The sequence below is a fragment of the Adiantum capillus-veneris genome, chromosome 17 (assembly GCF_014529385.1).
Source record: "Adiantum capillus-veneris isolate H3 chromosome 17, ASM1452938v2, whole genome shotgun sequence".
In the NCBI taxonomy this organism is placed as follows: Eukaryota; Viridiplantae; Streptophyta; class Polypodiopsida; order Polypodiales; family Pteridaceae; genus Adiantum; species Adiantum capillus-veneris.
Window position 1 is genome coordinate 101,418,566 of NC_140947.1, and position 11,764 is coordinate 101,430,329.

An 11,764-nucleotide genomic window follows, 5' to 3' on the forward strand; every position below is an offset into this window, starting at 1 on the left:
CATATATAGAAGACTGCTTCCGTTGATGTTATTCTTGAGTATGGTGCATGTGTATCGATCCGAACCTAAGTAGCCATTAACAAATTGAGTAACTTCCCTTGCATTCCAGTGAGTGATGCCTTCTAAGCACTCCTTCTCCATGTTTTGATGAAAGAGCACGAGATCTGTAAGAGAAAATTACCAATTAAGCACAATTGAAATAACTATGGCATCTCTCTCTCTCTCTCTCTCTCTCTCTCTCACTCTCATTTTGTTACTTTGACTTTGTATCGGATCCACCACATTGTAACGCTTTGGTCTCATAGGTCACTTTGGGCTTTTGAAGACGTTAATATAACATTTCATTTCATTTTCATCTCTCTCTCTCTCTCTCTCTCTCTCTCTCTCTCTCTCTCTCTCTCTCTCTTTCGAGAACACGATCATTGATATTGAATATTCCAAAACTAATACAACAGAGCATGGCTATCACAAACACAAAATTACAATTCTAAAATTTCTTAAACTATCTCATCCTTAATGCTGTGATCATTAGGACCGGGCAGCACCTACTCATCCTCCTGACTACGAAGCCTGGAAGAACCATTGGTAACTGCAATGTTGAGCTGAGCGGCTCGCTCCACAATTGATTTCTGCTTCAAAGTGGAAACATTGTGAGCAATCTCAGCACAAAACTTCCTGTTGTGCATCATAAGAAGGTCCAGCAAAAACTTCGTGAAACCATTGGGTAGCACATGCCTTGTCTTCTTGTTTGAGCCATACCCAATGTTAGGCATCAAAATGCACCCTTTGAATTTCCTCTTGACACGTGAATCAATACCCTTTGGTCTATGCCAACTTGGCTTGACATAGATCTTGCGATCACTCTAGGCGCGCTTGAACTTCTTTACACACTTCTTCACAACCCTGGGCTTGACGAGGGGGGTCACCATGGCTGCCGCTGTTAGCGTTGTCGCCTCCCACCTCTCACACCTCCTCTCTCTTTGTTACTCTGACTTTGTATCAGATCCACCACCTTGTAACTTTCTGGTCTTATAGGTCACTATGGCCTTTTGAAGATGTTAATATAACATTTCATTTCATTTCATTTCATTTCTCTCTCTCTCTCTCTCTCTCTCTCTCTCTCTCTCTCTCGCCTCCCACCTCTCACACCTCCTCTCTCTTTGTTACTCTGACTTTGTATCAGATCCACCACTTTGTAACTTTCGGGTCTCATAGGTCATTATGGCCTTTTGAAGACGTTAATATAACATTTCATTTCATTTCATTTCTCTCTCTCTCTCTCTCTCGCGCCTATTGAAGATGTTAATATATCCTTTCATTTCATTTCTCTCTCTCTCTCTCTCTCTCTCTCTCTATCCCCTGTTGAAAACGTTAATATATCCTTTCATTTCATTTCTTTCTCTCTCTCTCTCTCCAAGTCCTGTTTAGGGTACATTCTCTCTCTCTCTCTCTCTCTCTCTCTCTCTCTCTCTCTCTCTCTCTCTCTCTCTCTCTCTCTCTCTCTCTCTCTCTCTCTCTCTTTGGAGACAAAGTAGATTAGAAAGCAACCATAAGTCTCATTACATCAAAGGGATCCAGTCGGGCAACACAAGCCAGACGAAATCCACTATTTCTAGTATGGGACAAGCCCAACAGAATGATAGCTCAAGGAACCTGGGAGCGCCAAAGGCATGCTTGGCACCACAGATGGTTGCAGCTGTCTTTTGAAGACAGGTGCAGATTTCTCGACGGATGGGCTGCGTGGTGGCCATGGCGTCAATTTTCTTGACTCCCGTATAGCACACAGAAGTGCGAGAAGGGGCATCACCTTTGAACTTGACGTAGCCCAAGCAGCCAACGATGTTGCCTGTTACTTGGTTACAATCGACGGCTCCCTCCACCTGGCCTCTATTCCCTATTATCATCAGCAACCCTGCCAGGAACACCCCAACTACCATTTTCCATCCTCGCTGAGGCTCTCCACTCCCCTCTCTCTCTCTCTAACACACACACACACACGAATGCCCACCTCTCTCTCTCTCTCTCTCTCTCTCTCTCTCTCTCTCTCTCTCTCTCTCTCTCTCTCTCTCTCATAGGTCACTATGGCCTGTTGAAGACGTTAATATAATATTTCATTTCACGTGTTGAGTTAGCTGGCTGCGCACAGAAAAAACGAACATGGCATGTACCCGTGATCGATGGCCACTGTGCTGCAAGGTCGATGGCCACTGCAGGATGACGACGTATAATAAGCAGAGGTTGCGCTCGCGAGAAGACCAGCTAATTGGAGCTGCAGTTCGCCAGGGCGGCCAGTTGAGAGTGAGATTTTTTTGAGCCCGCTGCAAATCTAATTGAGCGTCCGTGTGATCATTACGCACGAGGGGAGTGAGGGACCCGCCAAAACAAGATTGCGTTTCTTTCTTTAGCAGTAGCGTCGGGCGCTACTGCTTTGTTTTTGAAGATTTTTAAAAACGGGTATCGCTTATACTGGCGCAGCTCGCTGCTTTTTATCTTTTGAAGAGTTTTAAAAACTCAATAATTTAGTAACGATTAGGGTCGGGCTGCAGCTTCAGCGTGGCGTTTTAAAATCAGCGTGCGTGATCGAAGGTGCGCGAAGTCCGGTGCTCTGATCTCCTGCGCATAGAGGCAAGTTTGTCGACCCACCCTAAGCCTGGTAAGCGAAAAGAGAGAGAGAGAGAGAGAGAGAGAGAGAGAGAGAGAGAGAGAGAGAGAGAGAGAGAGAGAGAGAGAGAGAGAGAGAGAGAGAGAGAGAGAGAGAGAGAGAGAGAGAGAGAGAGAGAGAGAGAGAGAGCCATACGATTGGATGGTGATGGACCTCATGGCTCCACCCTTACAACAATATGCAAACTATATGTGTCTAAATCATGGTGCAGTCAGTTCTACTTGGGTGGCAAGAAGTCTTATGGTAGTGTTGGTCAGATGTGGCAACTAGAGAAGGGTTCTCCATCAATTTTAACTATCCACCAACGGCCATATTTGAAAACTCTTTGGACATAGCATATCGTTCTTGCATTCTAAGGGCAATTCTCATGTCATGGACAGGCGATCACCCAGCCCAGTGTAAACTAGGATGTTTGAAGGATGGGGACAAGAACGGGTGTAGACGGGATAAGCCTCCCATGAAGCAAATCACTCAAGGGGTATGCATTCCAAAGTACGTATACACAAAGAATAAATATATTGCTTGCTACCCACCAGAAAAGAGGACTGCAACAGAGATGTTTGAAGCTATAAGACTTTCAAGAAAAAAATAAACAAAGGAGGAGTATAACGCTACTCTATCCAATGCAGGACTAATAGAAGAATCACCACTCTGGAGGTTGTACCATCTCTATGGCTTTGATATTAGTTTGGATCTTGTGTATGATGTGATGCACATTCTTGCACTGAACATTTTCAAGAAGTATACTAAACAGCTATTTTTAAAGGCTAGCAATGGCATGAAAACATCCATCACTCATGCAATATATGAAGGTACTGCTGCAATTCCCTGAACACTTCGCAGAAGTGGACGATGGCCGTTGCATGCTACTAGACACCATGGAAATTTTATTGCAGAAGAGCATCAAAAGTTTATTCAATGGTGTTTAACACACATTTTAAATAATGTTCTAGACATTGAGAAGACATTGAGAGATGTGGGAATGATTTTGGTTGACGTAGCTCATATCTTCTACAACTACACACGTACTCATGGTTGGACTTTGGATACCATCAATGCTACCCGAAAACTACTTTTAGCATGGAGAATTATTATGGATGAAGAGGGAGGAGAGACTGTTTCTCCTCTAGAGCACGTGGCAGGTGTGTATGTTTCTATTCATCACAAATATAATAAGAACTCCTTATATAACATGGAGACCTAAAATAACGTCAATCTTTGTATATAGGTTCTGGAGAGTTGTTTGATGACATAATACGCCACAGTAGCCATGATGGACTTTGGTGCTACTAGTTTGAGAGAAACGTGTTAGGAATTGTAGAGATTCCAACCAATAACAGGTTCAATGAGTTAACGTACACTCATTATCACACTCAAGCGCTTTTATCAAGAACCTTGCAACAGTTGGAGATTGAGAAGGATGGATTGTCACCTTCAGAGAGGATACTCTCATGCATACATGAGAATCTTTTATTGCCGCAAGGTTTTTCAAAGGCTAGCATGGAACTAGGAACTTGTGAAAGATGGCATCTGTTGTGCTTAGCAATTTCATCCTCTGAAGGTCAAGCAACACAGTTGTACAAGAATGCTCAAAGGCTTGGCCCATGTCATTGCTTGAGCATGATTCAGAGAAAGGGAATCGCTCTACATGGTTTGAAAGCAACAAAAAGGGCTCTTGAAGGTTGGGAGATAATTTCTTTGAAGAGTTATTGGGGCCAACAATATATTCATCTAGAGGGATTTTCCTACTCAAAAGTATACATATGCGGCGAGCGATATGAAGCAAAAGACAATGTGGTGATCACTTTAGACAGAAATACTAATTTAGAACATCAAAATAAAGCAAGGGGTGTATGCAAGATCACGGGTTTCTTGTCACATGAGCATAACAGAGGCATTGAGTTGTTCTTGATTGGGGAGTTTATAAATGAAGGCAATGGAATAGATGCTTTTCAACTTGATAAGGTCACTGGGATGAGAGTGATCAGTGATGTGGATTTTTCTCGCAAAAAGAAGTGTCTTTTACCAACATACACCATACTACACAAGTGCTTCTTTCTACCCTTGCGCAATACCCAGAACAAGGTGATATATGAAATGAGCGACACCATTTTTCGAACTTGGTTGCTACAGCCTGGCAAGGTTGGATGTGCACGGCCATGGGTGGAAATAGGAGATGTAGTATTGGTTGTAAGCAGCTCCTCCATGTCTACTCCATCTTTCAAGGTTGCTGTCATGTTCAATATAAATACAGAACAAAAAGCAGTCGAGCTAGGGTTTTTGAGGAGAGATACAACCACGGATTATTGGAATGTTCAAGGAGAAAACAAGTGGCAGGATTTGGAAACATGTTTGGAGGTGCTTCATGAATGGTCTCCAATTCAAAATGCCAATGATGCAAATGTCATGCCTACTTGTTTTAAGAGAGGAATAAGAAATTCTTGATAGGGTCACTCATTGGAGTGCTCACTTTTTCAACCTTTAAAGACTTTGTCACTTTAGAAACCTGAGTTCATCGGGTGATTTTGTAGATAGCAAGTGGATACTCATTTTGGTGAAAGCGGCCCACGGTTTTCGTGACTTGTATTTCATGTGTTATGGTTATAATGGGGAGCCATTTTTTGAAGCATAAAATTGAGTAGCCATACTTATTGCTTTGGTGTCACATGAGCCTTTTGATTGTAATATAGCATCATTCCCTCTTCCCCCCCCCCCTCTCTCTCTCTCTCTCTCTCTCTCTCTCTCTCTCTCTCTCTCTCTCTCTCTCTCTCTCTCGGGTCTCATAGGTCATTATGGACTTTTGAAGACGTTAATATAACATTTCATTTCATGAGATTCGCCAACGACTGATGCTAGATCTCTCGTGATTCAGCTATCCCAACAAGGCGCCCGTTATTCTGCTTAGTTTTTTGTCTCACTCACATCGACCAACTTAGGACCCCATAGTATATATCTTTGTTTTGTACTGTTGTTAGGTTATTTTATTTTGTTAATCTGACTTTGTATCAGATCCACAAATTTGTAACTTTCAGGTCTCATAGGTCATTGTGGCCTTTTGAAGACGTTAATTTCATTTCATTTCATTTCTCTCTCTCTCTCTCTCTCTCTCTCTCTCTCTCTCTCTCTCTCTCTCTCTCTCTCTCTCTCTCTCTCTCTCTCGTAATTGGAGAGACAAACAAAGGAAGAGATCTGTGCTCACCTAAAATTAGAAAAGATTTGAAGCTATGAAAAGTGGACAAAGAAGAGATATATATGTCATTATTTCTTGTGGTAATTATTTAGAATTAAAAAACACAAGCCATGAAAAATAGACGTGCAAGACTTGAATTTGGTGTTTAATTTAAGCCCTAAACATTATTATCTCTCTACATTGCCCACACGTATGGTGGACAACCACCCCAACAACGTCGCACCCTATGGTGGCCACAGTAGGTCATGTTGAAGCTCTCTACCATATCATCAAGCAATGTGAAGACGACTTAAATCATGTCGAAATACGCTCTATTCACAGGTTGAGGTAGAAGCCCTTTTGACATGGTGTCGAGAGATCTGTGCATGAGTCAAGCCCTTCCCAAAGCTACTAGATGGTGGTGGAGCATAGCATGAGAAGCACATATGCACAACCATTGGTATAAAGAGAGGCGTCATTCCACGGGGAAACCACAGTGGAAGCACCAGTAGCCACCTTAAACATCCACCTTGGAAGGAGAGAAAAATCATGCTCTTGACCTCCAATTATATGGGTGCTGGTATGTTTGTAGGTTGTATTTACATACGATCCTCAGTAAAAAAGATAGATGGTGAGAAAAATAGCTATTGTGAAAGATAGTTGCTTATAATTATTGAAGTGGGACTCACATAATCACATAAGAGTGACAAATTTTTGCATATGAAAATATTTGATGAAAATATATGAAGGTTATGAATGTGTGAAAAAAATTCACACTGTTTATATTTGTATTAAAAAATTATCCTTGAAATGCTACTGGAAGGTAAGAAAATATACTCATTGCAAAAAAACACATGGACTTGCTTAACGTGTAAATATTTACACATAAGAAAGTTACAAAATTTACATAGAAATTCTTTTTTCATTGCTATAAAAAAGCATATGTAATTTTTTCAGTGTAAAAAAGAAGATGTATAAAATTTTCATGTGTAAAAACTACAATATTTACATTGGAATGGCAGTTTTTTGAGTCTAAAAAATGCTATTCACACTCTAGAGTGAGAAAAGTGATATTCACACTCAATTTTCATAGGTGTAAAAGTGTCTAAAACTTGTAGTGGTGCTGCCCCGAGGTGGGGGACTCGCACAGGAAATGCACCACTGCCCGCTTGTGGCCGGCCCAGCAGAGCGTTCAGGGGTGCCAACTTTCCTTTTACATTTACATCCTCCAGATATGGGTAGATGGGATAAGCTCTATCTTTTCTCAGCTCATGTACCAACAGCCGCGTGGAGCAGTTGGCTATAATGTCCCTCTCTACCTGATGGAAAACTATACGCAACTTCTGTACTATGTCTTCTCTGATCAGCTTCATGTTTGAATCCAATCTCTGTAGTACCCTCTGCTGCCGCCTTTCAAAGCTTTTCATGAATTCTAATTGAGAGTTACTGATTTTCATGAATTCAGATTTAAGGCAACCTTTGATTTCTGACATTGCGTTCCTCATGACTAGCTCCTGCTGTAACATTATGTCATTACTAGCGCCTGTGTCCTGGCCGTGGACTATTTCAAGAGCACCATCAGCTCTCTTGAGATCCGTTTCTTGCTCCTCTTTAATTGCCCCTTCAACTAATTCAACGTCATTAACATTCGAGGAACACTCGACTACATTCTGATTACCTGCCGCTTCGGGTGTTACAAATCCTTTCTCCCCAACTGCAGTTTCACCATCCTCTGGGCCGTACAGTGAGAACTCTTCTTCGATTTCTGCGAGAGCATTGAGCCGACCTTTCACACAGGCCTCTCTCTCTCTCTCTCTCTCTCTCTCTCGGCAAGAGCAAATCAATTGTGGGGGTAGAGGGTATGTGTAACCTCCATTCCTGATAGCTTCCTTGCAGCCCCTCTTTTCGTACCTTCTCCAACACATCAGACAAAAGTACTGCCGGTGCATCTGACTCTATTTGGCTTTGCAATACACACTCCTCCAGAATCACCGCTGGGATTCCTCCAAATACTGTTGATTTGCAGGTGCCCCTGATGTCATCCATCAGCTTGTTGCCTGCAATGTAGCTTGGAGTGCTCATGCTCATGATCATGCTTGCCGTGGGCGCACTACCACTTGCAGAATTGTGCATGCCACTGTTGGGACAGAAGACAAGGATGTCAATATACTGCTTGTTCTCACCTCCAAATCTCACCACCACCCCTACATTGCCTCTCATAAAGGATACCCATCCATAACCAAGATGAAAAGTAGGATTATTGGAATACTCCTTGTGCAACTTCACCTGTAACCTTGTGAACACTCCAAAAGGGATGAGATGGATAGAAGAGTCCACACACCTCAATCTTCTTCCAAAGAAAGCTGTAGCCATTGCATTATTTGCATTGGTTACTACAGGGTACTGAATCACGTTTTGCTTGACAAGAGCAGGAAACAACAAATGCCCCTTTGGATGGCCTGGCACAATGTCCAGGGTGGTGCAAAGCTCGAGGCATTGCAAGTACCGCAAGATTTCATCCAAGTCCCTTTCCTCACACCCTTGCTGCCGCAGCATCTTCTTGATGTCCTCTATGTCCCACACCCATGGACAAGGCCGCCTCGGCTCATCTTTCAGGTGCGTACCCAGTAAGGTACCGACAAGCTTGTTACAGAACCAGCTGGTATCAATTATCACCAGCGTGTTGTCATCATTCATTTCTTGGTTGGCTGTACTCACTTCCTTCATCGGGAAAAACACAACATACCCTTGGTTATGTAGCTCCTCAAGAGCAGCTTGAATTCTTCTCAACGGATAGCATTTTTAAAACTGCTGAATATGATGTCAAAAGTTTTGATTTTAGCAGTCCACTGGTGAAGATAGCAGGACAAAGCCAATTGATATTCTGATCTCCCTTGATCAGCTTGACAGAAATATCATAGCAGAGCTTTGGAATGGGTCTGGCAGTGATACTGAATTTTAAAAACAGGGAATGCAGCGCATCTATAAGGGGATGCAACACACGACTTGTCCTTGCATTTAGACCAAAAAGATTTTGATACTGTCTCTGACCCTCAACAATAGCAAGAACACCGAAATCGAGCACTTCTGAGAACTTCTCTATCACAGGTTGTGACCAAGTATGTGCAACTCTGCTCATTGCCTCATATTGAGTGTCAAGTTGCTCAAAAAAGTTGACCACCACCATTACTTTTGGCTTAACATCTGAGTTATCTGCGTCTACTCGGCCAAGCTTTTGTTGTGGGTGCTCCTATGTGAGACAATAAACCTCAACCAATATATAGTCAAGGTGGCACTGGAACTCTGTCACAGAAGATAAGTTGCCATCCTTGCAGACCACAAGAAAGAGGTCACTGCTGTTAGCATTTAAAAAATAGTGATGAAATACATGAAACTCTTCTTGGCCAGCTAGATCGCAAATTAAGAGCTTCCTTTTGGTGTCCCTAAAGGCAAGAGAATGAAACTCCATTCCTCGAGTGCGCTTTGGTGTGATTTTGCGGGGACGGCATGGAAATGTCAGGCAGGGGTTCTTTAGTGCTCTGTGTAGGGCATGGCACAATGTGGTTTTGCCAACTTCACTGTGTCCGCATAGAAAGAGTTTCGCAGTGTTTGGTTTCACCTGTTGCTCCTTGAGAAGCTGCCCTGCAGCATAGCGATGATTTCTGCGGATTATTCCAGCAGCACGGGCTTCTGCTGCTTCATTCTTCCAAGGTAAGGTTAAGGAGAGAATGCAGAAATTGCTGATCAAAGAATTTGCCCATTCCCATTCATCGGCACTATGGCCTTTGCTCACTTCGAGGTAGCTAGCTTCAACTGGGAAGAGCATAAGTACTTGGGCAGATTTGAGCCATGAGCGAAAAATCCAAAGTTGTAAGAAATTCGTAATGCTTTGAGAGTGATAAGAGAGTTACTTTGAGTCAAAACGGACCAAATACGATCGTCTTTTCTAGAAAACTCACAATCCAAGAACTGTAGAGTGCAGCTAGCGTCTGCTCTTGCTTGTCGTACCAGCATTTGCCAACAGCCGTACTCATCGTGAAGATCGAGATTGAGACGTAGAGTGAGAAGCTTGGTATGAAGCCGAGAGTCGAGAAGAGCCTTCACGTCATCGACCGACATAGGACAGAAGCCCAGGTCTGTGAGCGACGTACTCCCGTGCATCATTATGAGCAGCTGCCACGTAACGTTGGGCCAGGGCCGAAGGTCGAGACGAGTGAGAGAGCAATATGGGTTTTGCAGGGCCGCCCTGAGGTGGGGATCCACCCTCATTGTCTCGAGGTGGTGAGTCTGGGGACTATATTTTATGTGGATTCGCAGCTGCTTCACTTTACATCGCTGGCTGCAGCCCTGTCGCTAAAGCCATATTCCAGGAGTTTCCAGAGAAGTCACTGCATGAAATGCTAAATCAGTGTTCGGAACATCCCCAATCACACTTGCATTCATTAGCAGATTGTGGATGCCATGCCTTTAATGACTTCAAAATGATAAAATGAGAAAATTATACATACAGAGTGCAGTGGCAGTAGAAGGATCAGAGGAAAGAAACACATTGTGGATATCATGCCTTTAATCATCACTTCAAAATGATAAAATTATTTACATATAGAGTGCAATGGAAGTAGTAGGACCAGAGGAAAGAAACATGCTCTGAGAGTTTGCCACCACAAGCACTAAAAACATAACAAAAGGCAAATCCAATCCAATGAAGCACCGTTAGAATTGAGGTCACATAAGCATCTTTTGCAAAATTGACTATCTTCGATCTTAGACCACAAGTCCATGTGCAAACTCCACACTAATGTATTACAACTTCCAGCTTTTAACGAATTTGATTGTGATCACTTGCATAGCATAATACTTCCAGCTTTTAACGAATTTGTGATCGCTTACATTGCATAGTACAATGGAGAGGGAGAATGAGAACACACCCAAAAACAAACATAGATGCCTCTCTATAGCTCAGGGTACGACAACACTCCAATCCTCTCGAAATTACCTTCAAATTACCTACAAACGCCTACCATAGCTTGACAACACTCACACAAATATTGAAGAGAATCCAAACACTCACCGCACACGAATTGCTTCAATTGCACGCACCATGGACACACAACGGTTCTCTCTCTTTGCACCACACAACCCACAGCCCGAGGGGCACACGCATACACAATGGCATCGCACAACAAGGAGCAAAACACGATAGAGAAGAGAAAGGGGGGAGGGGGATCGATAGCCAGAAAAGATGGTGAGCTTCCTTCTTCTCCAAACTTGAGTACAACTGTCTTCTTCTTCCTGCTCCCACCTCACAAGGGCTGTCTGCCAAAAACACAAAAAAGGTGTCGCTTATAGGGCCAATTAGCTATTTCGAGCCTCTTTTCCTATTTTTACCAAGCTCTCGCTCTTTTTTTAGCATGGTCGTGTATGAGCCATCCTTTTCTTCCTATTTTCGGATGCCTTGGGGCCCCAAGTCTCATGTGAGTGGTGGTCACTGTGGCGTGACGTCTCCAGGGGTTCACCATTCGGTACCCTCTTCTATAACGTGCGTCCGCGGGGTATTAAAAAAACCCCTCTTCTAACATGTCTGAATGAATAAAATGACCCTTTTTTTATGATTTTTTCCCAAAATTGAATATAAAAACCCTTTATTTTAATGTATCTTTGTTAAACTGACTAAATTGTTTGCATTTTAAAACCCCTCCTATCGAACTCATGTTGCACCCCCCGAGCATGACGCCTTGTGGAAACCACCCCTTAATAAAAGATTGCGGGTCGTTGTGGCCGCGTGCGAAATTGCCTTTTCGGGCTCTTTTGCCACATCACACCCACTTGGCGCCATTGCCGCTTGCTCTCATCGTCACAAGGCCATCATTGTGCACCACTTCTGCCAAAACCTGCCAGATGGCCACCCGTCGCCGTCGAAGCACCGCCCTACA

The 11,764-nt window shown here is 43.1% G+C and overlaps 1 protein-coding gene and 2 pseudogenes across 1 annotated transcript; 1 reads left to right on the plus strand and 2 right to left on the minus strand.

Annotated features, from left to right (window-relative positions):
• Positions 1–517: 517 nt before the first annotated feature.
• On the minus strand, positions 518–827 carry LOC147437791 (large ribosomal subunit protein eL32z pseudogene; annotated as a pseudogene).
• A 3,455-nt stretch (positions 828–4,282) lies between these two features.
• On the plus strand, positions 4,283–5,107 carry LOC147437792 (uncharacterized). The gene has a single exon (XM_086486614.1). It carries the CDS (start codon positions 4,283–4,285, stop codon positions 5,105–5,107), a length of 825 nt encoding a protein of 274 aa, XP_086342740.1.
• Positions 5,108–6,783: 1,676 nt separating this feature from the next.
• LOC147437793 (uncharacterized) lies at positions 6,784–10,623 on the minus strand (annotated as a pseudogene).
• Between the last annotated feature and the right edge of the window lie 1,141 nt (positions 10,624–11,764).